Raw genomic sequence first — 25,241 nt, forward strand, 5'->3', positions numbered from 1 at the left:
AGGGAAAAGGGAAGAGTCCAGGTGGGTGTCTCCAATGAAAGGTGGACATTGGGTGGGGGCCTGATGATCTTCTTGCAGGGGGAGGCGATGTCTTCACCAGCCACCGCTGGCCTTACTGGGAAAGGGCTGGGTGGGGCGGGGGGGGTAGCAGAAAGGTGGTTTTAACCACACACCCCCCTCTCTTCCTTCCCCAAACCTTCCTGCAGTCTTCTTTCCTCCCCCACAAAACACAGTCCTTTATTGCCCCCACCTTACACAAACAATAACGTTGGACACCCACCTAGGATGTTGTTTTGAGACACAGTCCTGGCCTCCTGGCCTTCCTGTCCTGAAGCAGCACCAGAAGCTGTTCTACTTCTCTCCCTCTCTCTCCTTTTGCTCCACAGGGGCAGGTCCAGCAGCAGCTGCAGCAAACACCCTCGAGTGCAGGTCCAGCAGCAGCAGCAGCAAACACCCTCGAGTGCAGGTCCAGCAGCAGCAGCAAACACCCTCAAGTGCAGGTCCAGCAGCAAACACCCTCGAGTGCAGGGGCAGCAGCAGCACACAGCAGAAGCAACCCCAAAAGCAGCAGCAGAAACAGTTGAAACACTGAGGAGCAGCAACACCAACACCACACACCTTCTCTCCTCAGTATCAGGAAACAGACTGAATCCACAATTGCCTCCAAGAGATCATTAAGCAAATGAACTCTTGATAATCTTTTAAATGAAAACCAAATCAACAAAATTGGGATAAATCAGGCACAGCCCCTAATTCAGGTCAGCTGTAAAACCAAGAACAAAGTTTAAAGGAAACTTACAAACTTTAAATCAAAATGTGATTAAAGGGGTCAACAAAACACCCCAGTCCCCGCGGTGCCCACCGAGCACGGAAGGCCTCGAGAGTGCCAGCAGACACCGCGTGCTCCTTCTCCAGGGACATCCGGCAGCGAACGTAGCCACGGAAGAGGGACAAACAATCGGGCGGGACTCCCCCGTCGATCGCCCGCTGCCTGGACCTGTTAATGGCCAACTTGGCCAGGCCCAGGAGCAGGTTCACGAGGAGGTCCTCCTCCTTCCCGACCCCCTTCCGCACCGGGTGAAATTTATTTAAGGCCAATGTGAAACCTCATCCCACCCATCGATGAAGTTTCATGTTTTTTCTTGTTCCCGCAGGGACTCCTGTCTTGACCATCAACCTTAAATTGTCTTATAGTTTGCCATTGTGAGATTTGAACTCTTGATAATCTTTTAAATGAAAACCAAATCAACAAAATTGGGATAAATCAGGCACAGCCCCTAATTCAGGTCAGCTGTAAAACCAAGAACAAAGTTTAAAGGAAACTTACAAACTTTAAATCAAAATGTGATTAAAGGGGTCAACAAAACACCCCAGTCCCCGCGGTGCCCACCGAGCACGGAAGGCCTCGAGAGTGCCAGCAGACACCGCGTGCTCCTTCTCCAGGGACATCCGGCAGCGAACGTAGCCACAGAAGAGGGACAAACAATCGGGCGGGACTCCCCCGTCGATCGCCCGCTGCCTGGACCTGTTAATGGCCAACTTGGCCAGGCCCAGGAGCAGGTTCACGAGGAGGTCCTCCTCCTTCCCGACCCCCTTCCGCACCGGGTGAAATTTATTTAAGGCCAATGTGAAACCTCATCCCACCCATCGATGAAGTTTCATGTTTTTTCTTGTTCCCGCAGGGACTCCTGTCTTGACCATCAACCTTAAATTGTCTTATAGTTTGCCATTGTGAGATTTGAACTCTTGATCTTGGGGTTACAAGCCCAGTACCATAACCACTTGGCGGACGGCTGCCTCAGGGAGCTGCAGACCTCCACAGAATAAACAAAACATGCTGCAAAATATGTCCATGAAGCACAATCAAGCACCCGAAAGCATCCCTCATTAAAAAAAAACAGTCCCCAGGTATCTCTTTTTATTTTATTTCCCCACGGAGATTTCATTGGGATGAAACCTGGATCGAGGTTTGACCAAAAATGTATAGGCCGCCTGGCCGGTTGGCTCGTCCGCCCAACTGAAAAAGTGTGGACGGGTCATGAAAAGTTGCTTTCAAGTGTCTCTTTAATGGGCTTAATTGTCGCTGAGTATGCTTCCGACTGCCGTGCACGCCCACCAAGCGAGATATCGCACGAGTACGCAGCCTGACGGGTCAGGCGCTTGCTCGACCGTGAAACGTAAAATCCTGGTCTATGTTTCTGCGTGCCACTAAATGAGAGATTTATATGGATTTAGATTCATTGAACATATTCTGCCTAATCTTGGTAAGTTAGGAGGAAGTTTAAGTATTTATATTTCAGGTAAGAACATTTTAACTGGTTGAAATGACACAGTGCGAGAAAAAGTGCAATCAAATAATGGTCTTACAAGAAAACATGATTTGCTTTGGCAACCAAAGAATTAAAGGTAATTAGCTCAGACGAAAGCTGCAACTCTTTGGGAAGAATTTTCCTGTCGGTGAGCGGGGGCGGGGCGTAAAATGACACACAGTGATGTCAGGCGGGCGCTCTGATGTCAACGTGCGTCATTTAGACTGTCAGTTCGGCTGCGCGCCTGCCGAAAGTTCAAAGGCCAATTAAGGGCATTAACAAAGTAATTAAAGCTGTTAAGAAAGCTGCCCGTCCAACCTTAAGATTGATGGGTAGGCGAAGAGCCCAGAGGCGGCCTTTGCATTTTTCATGAAACCTCATCCACGGGCGGGATGAGGTTTCATGAAAGGTTTATTAATTAAATAAAAATTTTTGAAAAAATTAATGGACGTGTCCCAGCTCAGGTGACAGTTTCAAGTGAGGGGACATGTGCTTAACATTTTTTTTTTCAACTTTATTAAATTTTCCAGAAGTTAAAAATGTATGATACATTAATTCAATTATATTTGTCATTTTTAGGCATTTCAAAGTACCTAATGTATTTATCTAATATGTAAGTAACCAATACATTTTCCTTATCATTTTTGCACCATCCATATGTTCTCCTGACATCAAGATTTGATTTAGGGCAATCATTATGCATTGCCTGTAAAGTTTCCCAGTTTATTAGGATAGCACTGTAGAGCATGAAACTCCAGTGTCAAACAGAAGTAATGCCTTCTGACTGAAGCTAATTTTGCACTAGGCATATCTTAATCATTGCAATGAGAAAGAAGAGACTGATTTTAAACTTTAATGTTCCAACATAATTAGTTTTACAATTTCTGGCACTTGGTACTTACCGGGCGTATTTAAAAGGCGTGACTTCTTGCAGTGGTAAGCCACTTTCTGCTCACAGTAGTCCATACTGTTAATCATGGCTTGAAGCTGTTCCATGCTGGCATTGTAGTTAAAATGCACGAGGTGAGGTTTTTCTGCAGTAGAGCCTCGCACTATAGTTAGCTCAGTGTTGTTGTGCTGAATCACAGTCCAGGTTTTATCTTCTGATATTTTATTAAAGAAAGAAAATAAAAACATTAAAGCCTTAAGAACATTTTGACAATGGCATACGGGAACTGTAATTGATTTGCAACAAAATCTGGAAACGTTTTCTTTCCCCCCATCAGTGTGATTTTCTTGGAATTAACATTTGATCTTGAAGATGTACTATAATGGCTCAGATTTTGTGGTAGCAATGACAGTGAAAAGTCAACATCATCATCAATACTCTAGTGAAATGGACAACAACTTCAGGAGTCCACACATGTGCAGAATACCATAGGTATTCAGAAGTTGTTGTCAATGGTTCTACGTTTCTCCAGAGGGTGCACTGTTGAGCCTGTCCTCCCCAGACCACAGTCAATGGGGAATTTTTTAATTGATGAAAATTTCCTGCCCTATCCTGTTAATCTCACTGTAAAAAATTTTTGAGAAAGTTACACCTAATTGAATGAGGTGTAACCGAGTTTGGAACAGTGTGCTCTATTCTTAATTAATGCTGAACATCCTCATGGGTACTAATTTTATATTTGTGGAATGTCAATATTCTTCATTATGACAAAAGAAATTCCACATATTTTTTCAAATTAAATACATTGTTTAAAGTTTGTCTATCTTTATTTTTACTTCTATCTTAATCCAATCAAAATAAGCTGCTTGGTAGTAGAAAATTTGACTATTGTTGAAAAGGGAAACATGTCACTGAAGCTTTTCGTCTTGCACTCATCATGACAAATGCAAGAATGGCAAACTTCAAAGGATCATTATTCATACAAAAGGAAGAAAAGGGTGCTGTTTGGTTGGAAAGTTGACTCTGAATGGCCAAGGCATTGCCTTGAAGAAAGCAAATTTTGCAATGTGGGTTTGTCCTGATGAGTGCAAAACATATCTCTCTTTTCAGAAATATCCAATCATAACCATTTATTCCCTTACCTGAAAATGTAAATTAAAAGTTATGGGATTCAGTGCTTTTAACTTTCTGGTTGGCTGCCTGTTAAAATACTTCAATATGATTGGCTGCTGCCATGCTTGCTGTCATCACTGCAGCCGCATGTCTAAAGTTCCACACCATAGAAGTCACGAGATCTTTGTGGGCAGTTTTCTTCGAGGTCAGCCACAAGCACTGTAACGATGTTGCTAACTGTAAAATCTGAGCCATCATGTTATGATTTGTGTCTATTTGAGCACAGTAAGATAAAAAGCTTGGATTTTTTTAAAGTAAAATTTAAGCTAAAGGTGAATTTGCGAGAGAAGATAAAACATCGAGAAACTAAGTCATGAAATTATAATATACTAGGCCTTGGAATTGTTTCCCAAATGACTGAAAAAGGAAGGAAAGATTGGTACAAAAGAAAACATTCCCAAGGTTCCTGGAGTGCAAGCTAGGATTTTGGTCTGAGGCAGTATGAGAAATTGTGGGTGTACCACCTGAGATTTGCTGACAATTAAAATTAATAGTCAGTTATGGGCTGTGTATCCCCAAATAGCTACATGTGAATGAGGTTCCTTCTTAGGAATGACAAATCAACGTTAAAATGCAGGAGTTGACGATAAATAAGTTGTCACAGCCATAACCTGCCCTTTGTCTTCTGTGTGACTGGTGTGGTTCCTTCTCTGACAGGATGGTACCAAGATGCATTCCCTACCCATATTCAATCTGTTTCAGTAGCAGCAGTTACTACTTCTGCATGCAAATTGCGCGACCATGTAACTATATGCATATGATTCACACCCAATGACTGACAGCAGGTTCAAGGTGTTTGTGACTGATGTTTTGATGGCAATTCTGCTTACAACGCATGACACTCAGGCCCCTCTGAGGTGCAATTGCTGAGTTACAGCCTTGTTCCCTAAGGCACTTTGGGAAATATATTATGAAGAAAAATGTTAATTTCACTCATAACCCATCATAGTAAAATCTAACAGATTAAAGAATCACTTCCTCACTCTTAAAATAAGCACCAAAAAGTCTTATTTAATCTATTTGCAATTTATACATGTTTCCACAGCTTTGCTAAAGATGAAATATTGTGTGCACTTAATGTTCTTTAGGGATTAACACCTGCCCTCCTTACCCAGTCTAACCTATATGTGACTCCAATGCGATTGATTCTTAACTGCCTTCTGAAGTTGTTTAACAAGAGACTCAGTTGCTTTATCCCATCTTCTAAGGGCATCTAAGGGTGGGCAAAGATAATGCTGACCTTATCAGTGACACCCACATCCTGAGAATGAATAAAATAAATCTGGCTAACATAACACTACAGTCAGACAAAACAACTAGGTTGAATGGTTGGATTATATTTAATTTCTTCATGTACTCCTGACGTTAGTAACCTTCTCATTGTTCTCAAAACTTTCACATTCTGAATTCCCTTTGCTCGCTGAAGTGAGATCCAGAACCGGGAAGCAGGAAGTTTTTCCACTTCTTGGCACCCGGTAACAACATCCAGCACTCCCATGCACAATGCCTGTCAGATGCAGGACAGGGCTCTTATCACTGTCTAAAGAATGATTTCAGAAGAGTTAGTATCCCTGCAGCTGCAGCAATGTGATATTTCCAATTCTCATTCAAATCTACATGAAGGCCCATTGTATGCTGTGGACTCAAGCTGACAATTGACTGGGTAGATGGACTGCCCAGAATTCAATATCCTTTAAGATACTTAGAGCTGTAGAGGTAGAGGAGCTTTTTCTCTTGAGCTTTGCTAGATTCAACCTCATCTCCTACAGTCCAAAGTGCAGTGCTATCAATTTAGCATATCTGCTGGATTTCGAGTTGAAATTTTGATAGCTAGAGACGTCTAGAAATCATGAGGCAATTTTTATTTAGCTTTTAAAATTTGCTAGTAATGAGGAAAGTCAGAAGCATTTTTTTTTGCAAATAGCTGTGATCTAAAAATAAGATCAAAATGTAAAGCAAAAGAATATGCTGAGAAACAGAAATCAGATCAGGAAACTGTGGAAAGGTACAGCTTGTCACTCAGGAACTGAAAGAAAGAGAAACATCATTAGGGGGTGATTCAGTGATCCTATTCTCCCAGTGGGCTCAAGAATTGGTGCTACAATGTGGCAGCGCTGTCTCCAATCACGTTCCCCGTGAGCATAGCTTCCCACTGGGAATACAATGTTGCCTCTGATGTTAGAATACAAGAGTCATGAAGAGTCAGGCTTCTCCCCAACCTCTGCCCAAGAACATAATTCCATCTTTCTCCTTCAGAAGCTGATTCTCATGTCTTCCATTTCATATTTACATCTTATCAACTCCCATAAAACTGATCCTTGCCTTGCAGAGAAACATTAGAACAAAGAATGAAACTGTTCAGTGGGTGGAAGAAAGTATTTTGCCTGGTTCATGGTTTTTGACTTCCTATAGGTTCTGATTTATTGACTCTTGAAAGCAAAAGCGATGTAAAGCAGCTCACCTGTCATGTTACAGTACACGAGGAGCGATCCCACTGGGCCACTGCCATCTGGATCAATGGAGAAGAAACCTGATGTATTCCCTTTGTGTTTGTAAGCTTCACATGACTGTTCATGCACCGCTGCAATAAGACAAACAAAATAAAAAGAGTTCTTTCAGTCTAGGTATTTGACAATGTTATGAAATCAGGGTAATACAAATATTCTGCCAAACATTGAGAGCAAAATGCCATGGAAATTGGAAATCTGAAATAAAACAAGAAATGCTGGGGTTGTTCAGCATATCAGGCGGCGTCTGTGCAGAGCTAAACTAGGTTGATGGACAGGAATTTCCCCTGGGCTTTGAAGCCCTGACGTCGGGACCAAAGGGGGGGTCCCAGGTCCACACTTGTTGGGAGCCAGGCTGGACTGAGCTATTTTCCGAAGGGGCCTCCAAATTCCCTGCCACCGTGTTTGCCGTCCTATTAAGGATGGTGATTGGGCTCCCGGTGCTGCCCATCTAATCAAAGGGAGGCAGCTCTGGAGTCTTGGCAGCCACACCGGGAGAAGTAGGTAATGCTAAGGCAGGTGTGAGGACCTTGAGGGCTCCACAAAATGGAGGCACCTTCAAAGGCAGAAATTTGAACGATAGATTCAGAGCGGTCAAGCAGGCAGGTACCCCCAGCGCCACCTCCCCGCACCCCCCAACCCCTGCAGGTGGAGCCTCTTTTGTCCACCAAACCCCCCCCCCAGCACCACCCCGCCTCTTTGGGAAATGGAGCCTCTGGTCCTGAAGAACCCCCTCGTCTCCCCACCAACCTGCTGCACCAAAGATACCTCAGTGGGAAAATGCCAGCAAGCCTGAAAAATCACCCCTAACTGGGGCTCTAATTACTTAAAATGGCTGTCCACCTCCATTCAGCGGGCAGCCAAGCCATATCACAGTGGGGCAATGCATTGGGGAATCATCCCTATTTTCCCAGCTGCCTCCCTTTGATTAGATGGGCAGCACCAGGAGCCCAATCACCATCCTTAATAGGATGGCAAACACGGTGGCAGGGAATTTGGAGGCCCCTTCGGAAAATAGCTCAATCCAGCCTGGCTCCCAACAAGTGTGGACCTGGGACCCCCCTTTGGTCCCGACGTCAGGGCTTCAAAGCCCAGGGGAAATTCCTGTCCATCAACCTAGTTTAGCTCTGCACAGACGCCGCCTGATATGCTGAACAACCCCAGCATTTCTTGTTTTATTTCAGATTTCCAATTTCCATGGCATTTTGCTCTCAATGTTTGGCAGAATATTTGTAATACCCTGGTTTCATAACTGCCTTCACCTTCACCCACCTTCAAGCCTGCAACCGTGGGGCAGGAAAATTTCAGCCCAGCATTTCAAGTCAATGAACTTTTGTCTACCTGTTCTGGAAGCAAAGTGTTTTCCATCACCAGTCATCAAAATTTCATTTCGAAAGATAAATTACATTCAGAAGAAGAGAAAGAAATCACCTCTAAGAGATGATCTCATTACTATTTAATTAGTTATGAAGACTCTTGATAGAGTTAATGGGGAAATATTATTTCAGGTTTAGAAGTCAGTGGTGAGGAGTTATCAATTTAAAATAATTCCCAAGCGAGTAAAAAGAGAATCGAGGATCAATGTAATTCTGCAGAGCATAGAATTGAGCAGATGAGGTGGAGACCATTTTATCCTTCGATTAATCAGATGAAACAAAGAAAGATACCAGTTGTGGGGAGGAGGGGAGGGCCCTGGGGTTAGCTCTGGATTGTTCGAGCCAAGTACCAGCTCAGGCAGGATGAGCCAAATGTGCCTTCTGTGTTTAGAAAATTCAAGGTTCGATAAAGCTATCCTTTAATCTTGAAAATGAGATTCAAAGTTAATATGGAACTGGCATCCTTTGTTTGGAAAATTGAAGCATCATGAATGAAATAAATTATCCTTTTCTGGAGGGCGATTTGGGAGCTCAACGGACCAGATAGATTGATAAGGGTAAATCTTTCAATAGATTAGGAGTTGGGGAAAGGCATCCCCCTTATGAGCTGGCTGGCAGGGAAGGGGCTGAGTGGCGGTAGAGGAGGAATTGGAGGTGGGGGACATCAAGGGAAAGTGGCTTATTGTTCTTGGGATCCATCTACATCTGATTCAATAAAGCTACTGGTGGAGATAGGAGCTGGCAGCCTGTGGGCAAGGAAAGGAATTCCTGCCTTCACACAAAAAACATAGTATGATCATAAATAGCCCGGGTGAAACACAGTAAGTGAGTTAATCTTTGACAGGATTAGTGAACACAGGTTTCAAATGATCAGCTTCAAGAAAGACTAGAGATATTAGATGTGGGAGAAGAGCTTTTATTGAGTAATTTCCTCAAAAAGAGAGTAGACAACTCTTTCTCCAGTACATCGATGATTACTTCGGTGCCGCTTCATGCTCTCGTCAGGACTTGGAAAAATTTATTAATTTTGCTTCCAATCTCCACCCCTCCATCATTTTCACGTGGTCCATCTCTGACACTTCCCTTCCCTTCCTTGACCTCTCTGTCTCAATCTCTGGTGATAGACTGTCCACCAATATCCATTACAAACCCACCGACTCCCACAGCTATCTCGACTACAGCTCCTCACACCCCGCTTCCTGTAAGGACTCCATCCCATTCTCTCAGTTCCTTCGCCTCCGTCGCATCTGTTCCGATGATGCTACATTCAAAAACAGTTCCTCTGACATGTCCTCCTTCTTCCTTAACCGAGGTTTTCCACCCACGGTCGTTGACAGGGCCCTCAACCGTGTCCGGCCCATCTCCCGCGCATCCGCCCTCACGCCTTCTCCTCCCTCCCAGAAACATGATAGGGTCCCCCTTGTCCTCACTTATCACCCCACCAGCCTCCGCATTCAAAGGATCATCCTCCGCCATTTCTGCCAACTCCAGCATGATGCCACCACCAAACACATCTTCCCTTCACCCCCCTTATCGGCATTCCGTAGGGATCGCTCCCTCCGGGACACCCTGGTCCACTCCTCCATCACCCCCTACTCCTCAACCCCCTCCTATGGCACCACCCCATGCCCACGCAAAAGATGCAACACCTGCCCCTTCACTTCCTCTCTCCTCACCGTCCAAGGACCCAAACACTCCTTTCAAGTGAAGCAGCATTTCACTTGCATTTCCCCCAACTTAGTCTACTGCATTCGTTGCTCCCAATGTGGTCTCCTCTACATTGGAGAGACCAAACGTAAACTGGGCGACCGCTTTGCAGAACACCTGTGGTCTGTCCGCAAGAATGACCCAAACCTCCCTGTCGCTTGCCATTTCAACACTCCACCCTGCTCTCTTGCCCACATGTCTGTCCTTGGCTTGCTGCATTGTTCCAGTGAAGCCCAACGCAAACTGGAGGAACAACACCTCATCTTCCGACTAGGGACTTTACAGCCTTCCGGACTGAATATTGAATTCAACAACTTTAGGTCGTAAGCTCCCTCCCCCATCCCCACCCCCTTTCTGTTTCCCCCTTCCCTTTTTTTTTCCCAATAAATTATAAAGATTTTCCTTTTCCCACCTATTTCCATTATATAAATAAAAAAAAAAACCCCACTAGAGCTATACCTTGAGTGCCCTACCATCCATTCTTAATTAGCACATTCGTTTAGATAATATCACCAACTTTAATTTTAACACCTATGTGTTCTATTGTACTATTGTTGTTGACATCTTTTGATGAGCTGCTTCTATCACTGCTTGTTTGTCCCTACAACCACACCCCCGCCCCCCCCGCTCCACCTCTTTGTCTCTCTATCTCTCCGCCCCCCCACACACACACCTTAAACCAGCTTATATTTCAACTCTTTCTTGGACTCGAACGCAAGTTCTGTCGAAGGGTCATGAGGACTCGAAACGTCAACTGTTTTCTTCTCCGCCGATGCTGCCAGACCTGCTGAGTTTTTCCAGGTAATTCTGTTTTTGTTTTGGATTTTCAGCATCCGCAGTTTTTTTTGTTTTTAGATAATTATCTGGTTGGGAACAGAATCAATGATTTTCAGCATAGATGCAGAAAAAGATGATCAAATATCCACGTTATATTTTTTACACATGTGGAAGAAGGCAGGATTGGGAATCTTCTCTGCAGAGGCCTCTTGGTGAATGCTCAATAATGGAAATGTGGAGATGGTTGAATATTCTTCGAGACTTATTTGATTTCCTACAGTGATCAGGGGATATTTAAACAGAGCTTTCCCTCTGAGGATTTAATAGGTCATGGAGAGTTCATGATAGAGTTAATTGTAGACTTTTGATGAGATAAGTAGCCCTGTCTCTTCACACCTCCCATAGAAATTTGCACATTGGTATGCTGAACATTGAAACAAGCACATGCTCATAGAAGCAAATAAATGGAATGATAACTTTAAACTCAGTACAAATACGGTGGTTGCCTGAGTACGATGGTTTGACTTAGCAGTACTGGACTATAAAAATTCATTACTTAAAAGAAGATATACTCACAGTTATGGCAGGTGGCTCCTTTATATTCAGTCCCTGCACAGTCACAGTAAAAGGTACTCCAGGACTGTGAGCATTCTCCTCCGTGCTCACAGTAATTTGGCAAACATCTAGAGCATAAGAAAGGAAGTGATTAAATAGATGTACCTCAATAATAACAACTTTCCTTTGTATAGTTCCTTTAACATAGTAAATGCTCCAAGGTACCTCACAGGAGCATCATCAGAAAAAAGTTTGAAACCTAAGATGATATTAGGAGGGATGCCCGAAAGCATGGACTAAGAGGTAGATTTAAGGAGATCTCAAAGGAGGAGAGAGATGGAGAGGTCTAGAGAGGAATGTCCAGAGCTTAGGGGGTTGGCAGCTGAAGGCATGGCCACCAATGTTGCAACCAGCTCAATCAAGCCTTAATGGAATTGATGCATGATAACATAAGCTCATACTGAGGCTGCTTCCAAATCAAGTTGAAGGAAGGGTCAATTCTGAGTTGCTGTGGGAATGGGGACAGGCAGTGGGCACACGGATTATACACCATTGGAGCAGCAAAGGGGCCAAATCATCCTGGCACAGGGACTTCACTAGCATGTAACTTTACAAATGATAAACAGCTAGACAATCAGGGAGAGCAGGAAATTGGCCAGTTCTTTCCCTGAGGAGGCTAACGCACATACCTGGAGGGGAACTGGGGAAGAGGGGAGAGGGGGGAGGGTGCAGGGTGCAATCCTGGAACAGGAACTAGCAGCAAGCAGCAGGCCAGAATAATTTTGTGGGGCCAAGGAGGGCACTCTGCCTCGTCCTGGCCCCATAAAAATGAAAGCAAAATAAAAGGATTGGCCAGAATTGGAGTTGCCTGCAGCGATCCCTTTAAGGACCATTGGTTGGGACCAGAAGGAAAAGACAGTTCAGACCAGCACTCCTGTTTCCCAGTTTTTATTGGCGTTCCATTTTAAGGTATACAAGGCCAGTTGAGACCAGTATTCTTATTTCGCAGTTTTTACTGTTTTATTCGTTTTGGGCAATGGGAACACCCCATTAATTTAAAGCTCCCATCTGCTTCAGCCATGGGTATTTGGCACAATGTGGGTCTTCCTGTTGGCTTCTGAATCTGAACAATTTTCTCAGTGTGGTGAACAGCAGATGAAAATTATCCCCTGCGCAAAAATCACCGTAAGCAAAACTAAGGAAATAATCTACGTCTCTTTTTCTTTATTCTTCCACGGAATATGGGTGTCACTAGCAAGACCAGCTTTGATGCCCGTCACTAATTTCTCAAGATCTGGGTGGCTTGCTGGGCCATTTCAGAAGGTAGTTAAGAGCCAACCACATTGTCATGGATCTGGAGTGTTATGTAGGCCAAGCCAGCTAAGGGTGGCAGATTTCCTTCACTAAAGGACAGTAGTGAACCAGGTGCGTTTGAAACAACAATCCATGATAGTTGTCACTGGCTTTATATTCCAGATTTGTTAATTTAATTTAAATTCCAACAGCTGCCATCGTGTGATTGAACCCATACCCCCAGTGCATTAGCCTAGGTCTCTAGATTATCAGTTCAGCAACATTACCACTGTGCCACCATCTATGCCAATAACATAAAACTAATCTTGCCAGCAGAGTTCTCTGGATACTGTCCTGGGCTGGGAACTCTGCACAATTGGCCTCCTCCTAGTCTCGACCAATCGTGCTGACAACATTTGTAGTATCCAACTGCTGCTCCTGCTGAGAAGCTCAGCACAAAGGGAGTAATGAATCTGGGACCCTCCTAACCCATGTGATTCCAATGTCAAAGCCTTGAAAAAAAACACTTGCATGGCATCTGGGAAAGTTAAGATGGTTCATAAGAAAGATTGAGAACAATTAAGTCCAAAATAACATGAGTCTCGCTAACTTATTTCCAAATCCGCAACCTCTATCACCTAGAAGGACAAGGGCAGCAGATACTTGAGAACACCACCACCAGCGAGCCCACCTCCAAGCCACACACCATCCTGACTTGAGACCAAATCACCGTTCCTTCGCTGTCACTAGACCAAAATCCGGGTACTCCCTTCCTAACAATACTATGGGTGTACTTTCCCATGGGCTGCAGCAATACAAAATGGAGCTCACAGCCACTTTCTCAGGGGGAATTAGGGATGGGTAATAAATGCTGGTTTTATCCATGGTCCCCTTTGACACATGAACAAATAAATAGATTTTAAAAAAAACATTCAATGAGGATGCTTCAGTATTTTAATTTGGTGTAAACCATCATTCTGAAAATCAGAAATAATTGTGGGAGCTGAGTTGAAGTTTCTTTTCATTGCTGCTGAAAAAAGAGAAGCGTCAAAAGTTCTCATCATGCCCTCATCAGGACACTTTGCAAGGGCACCAATATAAGGGGAAAATAATTTATACTGTATGAGAATAGAGTGCTGATTGGTTGGCAAGTGGACTTTGATTGGTAGAGGTGTTGCCATGAAGAATGCACACACGATGGTGACAGACAGATAAATGCCAGGCATTGTTTGAAATTTAAACCAGGCAGCTTGACCTTGATTGGTCAAAGCATTGCCCTGAAGAATGAGTTAGCGAGTGGCTATTACTTATTTTGTTTGGTTGAAACAGGCATAATGTGTGTGCATGTTCTTTCCATCTGCAAAGAACAGGGCTCTGTGTATTAATGTGTGTAGCTTCCAGTACACACACATGTGCCCCACTGTGAGCCCGACTGACAATTGGTTGTCAACATAATTATTAGCATACTGAGGATTATTTCGCAAATGTTGTCCAATCATGAGGTGAATTACATGCGACAGAATTCCTGGCTTTTAACCTGCTCTCGTAGTCACCGTATTTATATGACTATCCAGTTCAGTTTCTGGTCAATGGTAACCTCCCGGATGTTGATAGTGAAAGATACCACGATGGTAATGCCATTGAATGTCAAGGGGCAATGGCTAGATTCTCTCTTGTTGGGGGTGTTCATTACCTGGCACTTGTGTGGTGTGAATGTTACTTGCCACTTACGAGCCCAAGCTAGCATATTGTCCAGGTCTTGCTGCATTTGGACATGGACTGCTTCAGTATCCGAGGAGTCACGAATGGTGCTGAACATTGTGCAATCATCAGCGAACATCCCCACTTCTGACCTTATGATGGAGGGAAGGTCATTGAAGAAGCAGCTGCTGAAGATGTTGGGCCCAGGACACTACCCTGAGGAACTCTTGCAGTGATGAGCTGAGATGATTGACCTCCAACAACGACAACCATTTTCCATTGTGCTAGGTATGACTCCAACCAGTGCTGAGCTTTTCCCCTGATTCCCATTGACTCTAGTTTTGCTTGGGCTCCTTGATGCTACACTGGGTCAAATGCTGCCTTGATGGTCAAGGGCAGTTACTCTCACCTCACCTCAGGAATTCAGCTCTTTTGTCCATGTTTGAACCGAGGCTGTAATGAGGTCAGGAACTGAGTGGCCCTGGCGGAACCCAAACTGAGCATCAGTGAGCAGGTTATTTCTGATCAGGTGGCACTGGATAGCACTGTCGTGGAGTCTCCCATCACTTTGCTGATGATGGAGAGTAGATTGATAAGGCAGTAGTTGGCAGAGTAGGATTTGTCCTGCTTTTCGTAGCCATGACATGCCTGGGCAATTTCCACATTGCCGGGTAGATTCCAGCATTGTAACTGTAACTGGAAAAGCTTGGCTCGGAGTATGGCAAGTTCCGGAGCACAAGTCTTCAGTACTACTGCCTGAATGTTGTCAGGGCTCAGAGCCTTTGTAGTATCCAAGGCCTTCTTCACTTTCTTGATATCATCTGGAGTAAATCAATTTGGCTGACTACTGCCATCTGTGATGCTGGGGATCTCTGGAAGAGGTGAAGGTCGATCATTCACTCGGCACTTCTGGCTGAAGGTTGTTGCAAATGCTTCAACCTTATCTTCTGTACTGATGTTCTGGGCTCCCCCATCATTGAGGATGGGGATATTTGTGGAGCCTCCTCCTCCAATGAATTGCATAAATGTCCACCACCATTCACGACAGGATGGGGCAGGACTGCAGAGCTTAAATCTTATCCATTGGTTGTGGGATTGCTCAGCTCTGTGTATTGTCTATTTGAATCCTTTGGGACAGTGTTAAGCTGCACAAAGTATGGTGTGGGTCTATCTTCCTTACAGCAAGTACTACAGTTCCCAAGTTTTGAAATTAAAGAAACAAACCATGAAACATGGTGTTAAACAGACAATGCTGCAAATTCACAGCAAGCAGCCCAGCATCTCAGAGTCGTAGAAGTCTACAGCAGAGAAGAAGGCCCTTTGGCCCAGAGAATCTGCGCCGGTCAAACAAGTACCTAACTATACTAATCCCATTTTCCAGCACTAGGCCCATAGCCTTGTATGCCATGGCATCACAAGTGCACATCCAAATACTTGTTACATGTTATGAGGGTTTCTGCCTCTACCACCCTTTCAGGCATTGAGCTCCAGATTCCCACTCTCCCTCGCATCCCCTCTAAACCTCCTGCCCATTACCTTAAATCTATGACCCCTGGTTATTGATCCCTCCACCAAGCGAAAAAGTTCCTTCCTGTCTATCCTATCTATGCCCCTCATAATTTTATACATCTCAATCATGTCCCCCCTCAATCTCCTCTGCTCCAAGGAAAATAACCCCAGTCTATCCAATCTCTCTTCATAACTAAAACTCTCCAGCCCAAGCAAAATCCTGGTAAATCTCCTCTGCACTCTCTCGAGTGCAATCACATCCAATACCCTAGCTTTGGCCTAACCAGCGTTTTATACAGTTCCAGCATAACTTCCCTGCTCTTATATTCTATGCCTTGGCTAATAAAGGCAAGTATATGCCTTCTTAACCACCTTATCTAACTATCCCACTACCTTAAGGGACTGGTGGACATGTACACCAAGGTCCCTCTGATCCTTGGTATTTCTCAGGGTCCTACCATTCTTCTTGTATTTCGGTGCCTTGTTTGTCCTGCCCAAGTGCATCACCTCACACTTATCCCGATTAAATTTCGTTTGCCACTGATCAGTCCATCTTACCAGCCCGTCTATATCCTCCTGTAATCTAAGGTTATCCTGCTCACTATTTACCACCCCACCAATTTTCATGTCATCCGCGAACTTACTGATCAACCCTCCAACATTCGAGTCTAAGTCTGATGGTTCACTGCGAGCCTTTATAGGAACTAAATATGTGAATAAGTCTCCTACATCGCTGTCTGTTCTGTGAGAGATGTTTGCATATTCAGTAATGGTTTTTATTTGTCCAGAGCAATCAAGTATGGATTACATGCTTTGCTTCAGAATTAAAGCATACATGCCTAATTATCAAAGAAATGGTTCTTGCTATTAAAATCTCTTTGTCATTTGTGACAATGTTGTTTGTAATTGTTTATAAAACACTATTACATACATGTCAAGGAGTTTTTGTTGTATTATACTTGACAGATTGTTCACTTGTTAGTGTTGCTATATTCCAAAAGGTGCCGATCTCTATAAGGCAGGGCATTGTATTTAAGGGACAATCTTGGCTTGGACCCTTGGAGACTCCAGAGGTAATAGAGTGGCGCCTGGAAGAAAAGCTATTGTCGGAGAATCTCTTGCTATGATTGGATAAATGAGGGTGGAACTAGGTAAAGGCAATCTCATTAAGCTAGACAATACAGGAGACATTTGAGGAGGATGGTAAACTTTGGTTTCTAGCCACTGACTCCATCCCTCTCCCTAGCAATTGTTTAAGGCTGAACCAGACTGTTCAAAACCTTGGTGTCATATTTGACCCCATACTGAGCCTCCAACCTCTGTGCCATCTCAAATCACCTATTTTCACCTCCATAACCTCGTCGGACTCCGTCCCAGGCTTAGCTCATCTGCAAATGAAATCCCCATCTCCGGGTTTGTTACCAGTAGATGACCTCCAATGCACTCCTGGATGTCCTCCCATCTTTCACCCTCCCAAAATTTCAGGTTATCCAAAACTCTGCTGTCCATGCTTTAACTTGCGCCAAGTCCAGTTCATCATCAGCACAGTGCTTGCCAACTTATATTGGCTCTTGGTCCAGCAATGCATTGAATGTTTTTAATTCTCATCCTTGTTTACAAATCCCCCCCATGGTCTGTCCCCTCCCTATCTCTGTAACTTGCTGCCATATCTGTGCTCTTCCAATTCTGGCCTCTGGTGTATCCTTGATTTTCATGGCTTCATTTGTCTATAATTTTTTTTTAAAAATAGTATTTGTAATACACCTAAATATCCAGCAGGTAGTGCTTTTTCACGACATTATTCCAATCAAGAAAAGGTGATTTACAAAGTCTAGTTTCCTTGTAATTACATATTTACTGAGTAACAAAATGGGGATTCCTCCATTAATATACTTAAACTGCTTATCAATTAACTTCTAACAGCCTTCATTGAAAATCTCAATTTAGCAGTAATTTATTTTTCTTACAGCTTTCCCCAGGCTGCATTGTAACTGTATTTGCTACTTGCCAATACTTCACATCAGTGCCTGAGGACCTTTCCTTGCCTGACTACGGGGATGATTTTCCACTTGCTTAGTTGGACCTTTTTTTGAAGGGAAACCAACACAGTTTATAAGGATGAGTGATTTGGCCTTGTTTTATCTCTTTAAAGCTTCAGGTTTTTTTGGGGGGTATTTGTAAGTAAAGGAATGTCTTGGAATCATGCCTGGTTACTTCATCAACAATAATTTGTGTCTATATCACGCCTTTAATGTACTAAAATGTCCAAAGGCGCTTCACAGGTACGCTATAACACAAAATATGACTGCACCGAGCCGCATAAAGGGTCATTAGGCCAGTTGACCAAAAAGAGTTTTAAGGAGTGTCTCATAGGAGGAACAAGGGGTAGAGAAGCAGGGAGGTGTAGGGAGGGAATTCCAGACCTTAGGGCCAAAGCAGCCAAAGGCACGGCCACCAATGGTGAAGCAACTAAAATTGCCAATACTCAAGAGGCCAGAATTAAAGGAACACAGATATCTTGGAGGGTTTTGGGGCTGGAGGAGATTACAATAACCTGACAAGGTGACAAGGTGATGGAGGAATTTGAAAATGAGGATGAGAATTTTAAAATCAGTAGTAACTAGGCGCATTTATGTTCTTACTTATCACCTGGGATCTCACATACCAATCTGTAATTTGTAGTATTGTACATACTTTCTCATAATTACACCTTGTTCAGCCATTATTCGCCCCTGTCTTGTGTGCTACTAGCAGAGTTCCCAAGCATGGTTAATGATCAACTCAGAACTGTTGCTAAAACAAAAAAAAAGAATACTCTTTAATAATGCAGTTCTTAAAAAAAATCATTTTGATTAAAATTGCATTTGGACCTGCTTCTTCATTTTCTTTAAATTAGACATTGACAATCGCTTGGGATCTATCTGATGATTAAGTTTCTTCTCATAATCCTCCTACAAATCCTTTCCATTCACAGTAGAACAATATCCGATTTCTCTTATCCCTGTCCTAATGCTTTGTCTCATTTATGTGTGCTCAGTTCCTATTTCATTCTTCTTTTTCTGACCAGAGAAAATCCTGAGCCTCAGGATACTTCACACTCCTTGCCATACAGTGCAGCATTTCACATGAATATCCAACTTATACCTCATCAGGAGCAGAAACAATCTTTAGAATTCTCATCATTTAAGCATGAAATGATGGAATGCACTTACCAACTTATTTTTTCAAATGTAAGCTCATATTAAATGTGACGAAATCATTAAATAATACCACACAGAGGAGGCCATTCAGCCCATCTAGCTGTACCAGAAACGTAGCTGTTTTGTTTCGCTATGCTTACACAAACATACCAACCACACAAGGAGGATTGGTAACTCAAGCAAGGTGAGTTCTTTTAGTTAAAGATTTGAAACAATATATAACAGTATCTATGAGGTGAGTTAATACGTCAGCTGGAGTGTTGTCTACAGTTCTGGGTGCCACATTATAGGAAGGATGCAAACACATTGGAGAGAGTGCAGAAGAGGTTTACAAGAATGGTTCCAGCGATGAGAAACTTCAGCTATGAGGATAGATTGGAGAGATTGGGACTGTTCTCCTTGGAGAGAAGAAGGCTGAGAAGAGACTTGATAGAGATATTCAAAATCATAAGGGGGCTGGACAGAGTAGATAAGGAGAAGCTGTTCCTGTTTGTAAAAGGGTCAAGAACAAGAGGGCACAGATTTAAAGTGATTTGAAAAAGAAGCAAGGTGACATGAGAAAATCTTTTTCACACAATGAGTGGTCCAGGTCTCGAGTGCACTGTTTGGAAGTGTCGTGGAGGCAGATTCAATCGAGGCATTCAAGAGGGCTTTAGATGATTATTTGAATAGAGACAATGTGCAGGGGTATGGGGAAAAGGCAGGGCAATGACACTTGGTCATAATGCTTATTTGGAGAGCCTGTACAGACATGATGGGTCGAATGGCCTCCTTCTGTGCCATTAAAATCCTGTGATTCTGCCTGATCTCGACGTTGTTATGATCTCAATAGATACCAGTAACTTTAAGAAAAATGGAAGAAATATGAAATCCCAGTTATTTACTAAGGGAATAAATCCTCAAGGTTCCATGGTTTAAAATGGAAGAATGTTTAATATACAGAGTCAACAAAGTAAACACTAAATAGTTTTGATCTTGAACTCTAACATCTGGAATGAATATGGGATAAACAAGAGTTAACAGGCAAATTGTACCTGAATGTAAACTATAAATTGCAAATTAATTGGCAGATACAACAATGGCAAATCTTATGAATTGACTTAGTAGTCCACTCAGATTTCAGTAATCACAGGGAGTGCTTCAAACTCTCTTCTTCATGAGGAATTTCAGCTCCCCCCTTTCTAAGTGCTAGTCTAATCCCCAGCCAACAGCAGTGCACAACTAACCCAAGTTCCTTACCACAAATGACATCCACCTGCAGAACCTGCTCAACTCAATCTGAATGTGGTAGACCCACCCATGTTATCTTCCTGTAACAGAAATAGCTGCAGCAATGTAATCACATTATCTGGATCTGGCCTGTCTCATTCAGTTTGCTTGTACTGCTTCAGCAGACTCAACAACCGCTACTGCTGCTTGCATTGATTTGCGTCCTTTTATATCTTTCAACCAGATTTCAGCATTGATTTTCCAAACTCAATTTGTTTGTGGTTTCTTTAGAAACTGGTAAGTTCATTTTCATTTCTGGTTTACCTTTCCTACTTCCCTTTCAGTTTCATTTGTCAGTTCAGTTTCTGTTTTGATGTAGGATCTGCCTTAAAAACATACTGATTAAATTTTAAAATATAGATTCCCTCACAGATCTGCTGGTGTCTTCTGCCTGAAGATCACATGAGTATATACATCACATTCTGTCTGGTGATGGATAGCAGTTCTAGATAAAGCTCTCATAGATATATCACAAGAATAGCTATGTATTTGCTGTATGGTACATGCTTCATTATACTTGCACCTGTACATTAAACTCCAATAGGAACTTCATTGCATTTCTGTTTGATTATTTCAGTTAAAGCTTATTTTGAGGCCAATAATAAAAGGTAGCTTGAATGACACTTAACCAATTAACAAACTTTTTATTAAGACAAAAACTTGCATTGAAAAAGAAGACAGCTTATGAAAAAAAAGATCCTGGCTTTCTTGGTGGTACAGGTGCACGACATGCCCAAGTATGCAGCCTTGGCAAACAAAGTGCAGCTGACAAACTGAGTGAAGACTTGGAATTTGGTGAGAGGAGAGTTCGGTGAAGGTAGGGGTGGGCGTGGGGGTAAAGAGTTGTCCATTTCCTCTTTTTCACCCCATGGAAATTGATTCTTGCTCGACTACAGGAAAATGAGATAGCTGTTTAGTGACTGTCTTGTAAGTGGGTAAGTTCTATGCTATCCCTAAGGTTTAAAATAGTGCACAATTTGGTGGGAAAGTTAATCAATTATATAAGAAAGTAACAGGATTCAATGGGTTGATTTTAATCAATTTCTTCCAAATACTTTTCAGTTCTTGTTGATGACACGAGGTGGTCTTCCAGCACTTTCAGTATTTAGTTCATTGGTTGAGAACTTGCTTTTCATTGAAACATAGAAACTAAGAGCAGGAGTAGGCCATTCGGCCCTTTGAGCCTGCTCCGCCATTCAATATGATCATGGCTGATCATCCAACTCAATAGCCTGCTCCCACTTTCCTCCCATACCCTTTGATCCTTTTCACCCCAAGAGCTATGTCCAACTCCTTCTTGAAAACATACAATGTTTTGGTCTCAACTATTTTCTGTGATAACGAATTCCACAGGCTCACCACTCTCTGGGTGAAGGATTTTCTCCTCATCTCAGTCCTAAATGGTCTACCCCATATCCTCAGACTGTGACCCCTAGTTCTGGACTCCTCCACCATCGGGAACATCTTTCCTGCATTTACCCTGTCTAGTCCTGTTAGAATTTTATAGGTTTTTGTGAGATAGCCCCTCATCCTTCTGAACTCCAACAAATATAATCCTAACTGACTCAATCTCTCCTCATATATCAGTCCTGCCATCCAAGGAATCAGTCAGGTAAACCTCGCTGCACTCCCTTAGTAGCAAGTACATCCTTCTTCAAATAAGGAGACCAAAACTGCACACAATATTTCAGGTGTGGTCTCAACAAGGCCCTGTATAATTGCAGCAAGACATCCCTGTTCCTTTACTCGAATCCTCTGGCTATGAAGGCCAACATACCATATGCCTTCTTTACCACCTGCTGCACCTATATGCTTACCTTCAGCGACTGGTGTACATAGACACCCAGGTCTCGTTGCACATTCCCCTCTCTCAATTTCTCTAACAATGGTTTTCCCCTTTTCTTTTTTTACAAGTGTTTCCTCGGAGAGAGAGCAGGTTATAGAGATATGAGGTAAAGACATTTTAGATGTTTTCTCTTTGCAGGCCAGGAGCTTTTTGCTGCATATTGCTGCCACACAAAACCCTGGTCACCTGGTCAGGAGCCAATTAAAATGTCGTTGTCAGGCAGCTCCTTTCGTCCAGGATTCCTTGTTGGCGCCATCCTGTCTTTCATGGCACACTCTGTTCTAGGAATGCAATATTGTATATATCTCTCATCCTGATCCAGTGGACATGTCCTTTAAACTGCAGCCATTGTAATTCTAATTTACTGTCCGAACGAAAATATAAAGATATTTTCCTGATGCAAGGCACTTATAAAAATTCAAAGCAACCATGGATTTGGGGAGGCGGCGGCATCATGGTATTGTCACTGGACTGTTAACACAGAGACCCAGGATAATACTCTGGGGACACATGGACCCAGGTTCAAATCCCACCATGGCAATTGGTAGAATTTGAATTCAATAAAAATCTGGAATTAAAATGATGATCATGAAACCATTGTTGATTGTCATAAAAATCCATCTGGTTCACTAATGTCCTTTAGGGAAAGGAAATCTGCTGTCTTTACTTGGTCTGGCCTACATGGGACTCGAGATCCACAATAATGTGGTTGACTCTTAAGAAAATACCCTCTGACCAAGGGCAATTAGGGATGGGCAAAAAATGCTGGCCTAGCCAGTGACGCCCACATCCCGTGAATGAATAAAAAAAGGTAAAATTGCGTTTAACCAATTTATTGGAGTTATTTGAAGGATTCACCTGTGCTGTGGATGAAAAGGATATACTGTACTTAGATTTTCAGAAGGCATTTGATAAAGTGCCACATCAAAGGTTATTGCAGAAAATAAAAGCTCATGGTGTAGAGGGTAACATATTAGCATGGATAGAAGGTTGGCTAGCTAACAGGATGCAGCGAGTTGGCATAAAAGGGTCTTTTTCTGGTTGGCAGGATGTGATGAGTGGTGAGCCACAGGGATCAGTGATGGGGCCTCAACATTTTACAATTAATATAAATGACTTGGATAAAGTACCGAAGAAATGGTGCCTAAATTTACTGACGACATAAAGATAGACCGAAAAGTAAGTTGTGAAGAGGACATAAGGAGGCTACAAAGTGACATAGATAGGTTACGTCAGTGGGCAAAGATCTGGCAAATGGAGTATAATATGCGCACATCTGAAATCATTCATTTTGGCAGGAAGGATAAAAAAAGAAGCTTATTATCCAAATGGTGAGGGATTGCAGAGCTCTGAGATTCAGAGGGATCTGGGTGTCCTAGTGCATGAATCACAAAAAGTTAGTATGCAGGTACGGCAGGTAATTAGGAAAGCTAATACAATATTATCATTTATTGTGAGAGGAATTAATTACAAAAGTAGGGAGGTTATGCTTCAGTTGTACAGGGCATTGGTGAGACCACATCTGGAGTATTGTGTACAGTACTGGTCTACTTATTTAAAGAAAGATGTAAATGCATTAGAAGTTCAGAGAAGGTTTACTAGACTAATACCAGGAATGGGCAGGTTGCCTTATGAGGAAAGGCCGGGCAGGTTAGGCTTGTATCGACTGGAATTTAGAAGAGTAAGAGGTGACTCAATTGAAACCTTTAAGGTCCTGAGCAGTCTTGACAGGGTGGATGTGGAGAGGATGTATCCTCTTGTGGGGGAATCTAGAACTAGGGGTCACTGTTTAAAAATATGGGGCTGCTCATTTAAGACAGAGATGAGGAGATACTTTTTGTCTAAGAGGATTGTGAGCCTTTGGAACTCTCTTCCTCAAAAGGCAGTGGAAACAAAGTCTTTGAATATTTTTAAGGCAGAGCTAGATAGATTCTTGATTTACAAGTGGATGAAAGGTTATCGGGGATAGGCAGGAATGTGGGGTTGAGATTGTATTCAGATCAGTCATGATCATATTGAATGGCAGAGCAGGCTCGAGGGGCTGAGTGTCCTACTCCTGCTCCTAATCTGTATGTTCGTATTGAGCCATACAAACAGGGAAGTTCCCAGGTCTGATCTAGGTTGTAGTAACTATTATCTGATCTCAGGAGGAGATCACAGTAGGGATACAACAATTACAATCAATGTCCAAAAGTTCAAAAGCAAAGGAATAAATCAGGGTCAATGCTTTTGTTAGCTACTCACTGACTCCCCCTGCAAAGGGGGCATGTATTGAAATTAGGTGAGTGCCTCATCAGGCTCAGCTCCAATGTTCTGCATGTAAAAAATGTTCACTATGCTAATTTATTTGAAATAGAATTTCAAATTGGTCACTTGAGTGAGGTACTAGCTGTTGCTGATCTTTCGAGAGCTGTGCATGCCCCAGCACATGCCATTGCCTACAGGTAAGAAGTGGAGAAAAGATGGCCAGTGGAAATGTCCTCATAACAATAGGAACAATTTGAACTGCTTGTCTTCAGAATAAATTGAAAATATTACAGTTGATATAACAGAAAACTGTTTCCTTCTTTCATGACTAATTTCATTTTGTCTAGGTCACATAGAATTACATAGCATATACAGCACAGTAACAGGTCATTTGGCCCAGTTAGTGCTATTGCTTACACTTCATATGAGTCTCCTCCTGTTAGAGACTTCAGCAGTTCAAGACAGCAACTCACCACCACCCTCTCAAGGGCAATTAGGGATGGGCAATAAAAATGTCGGACTGGCCAGCATCCCATGAAAGAATAAAAATATTGAACTCATCTCAGCCTTTCAGCATATCTTTCTATTCCATTGACCCTCACGTACCATCTAGTTTCCCCTTGAAAACATCTAAGCTATTTGCTTTAACAACTTCCTGTTATAGCAAGTTCCAAACTCTGACCACACGGAGTAAATTAATTTCTTCATTTTTTTTCCCTAACTAGATTTATTATCTTGTATTTATGGATGGTCCAAAAAGTGGAAACATTCTTTCCATAATTTAGCCTGTACAGACTATTCTTAATTTAAAAAAAAGTCTACTGGGTCTTTTCTAAAGAGGAAAGCTCCAACCTGTTCAATTTTTCCAGATGGCTGTCATCTC

At 42.8% G+C, this 25,241-nt stretch overlaps 1 protein-coding gene across 1 annotated transcript in view; it reads right to left on the reverse strand.

Moving 5' to 3' along the window:
- Window positions 1–25,241, reverse strand: part of LOC121284660 (contactin-associated protein-like 5) — a 736,588-nt gene that overhangs the window by 354,311 nt on the left and 357,036 nt on the right. The window contains exons 11-13 of the mRNA XM_041200218.1: window positions 11,315–11,421; window positions 6,833–6,952; window positions 3,212–3,412 (exon numbers count right to left, since the gene is read on the reverse strand). Coding sequence (XP_041056152.1) covers window positions 3,212–3,412; window positions 6,833–6,952; window positions 11,315–11,421 — 428 coding nt within the window. The remainder of the gene's footprint in view (window positions 1–3,211; window positions 3,413–6,832; window positions 6,953–11,314; window positions 11,422–25,241) is intronic.

Source organism: Carcharodon carcharias, chromosome 12 (assembly GCF_017639515.1).
Source record: "Carcharodon carcharias isolate sCarCar2 chromosome 12, sCarCar2.pri, whole genome shotgun sequence".
In the NCBI taxonomy this organism is placed as follows: Eukaryota; Metazoa; Chordata; class Chondrichthyes; order Lamniformes; family Lamnidae; genus Carcharodon; species Carcharodon carcharias.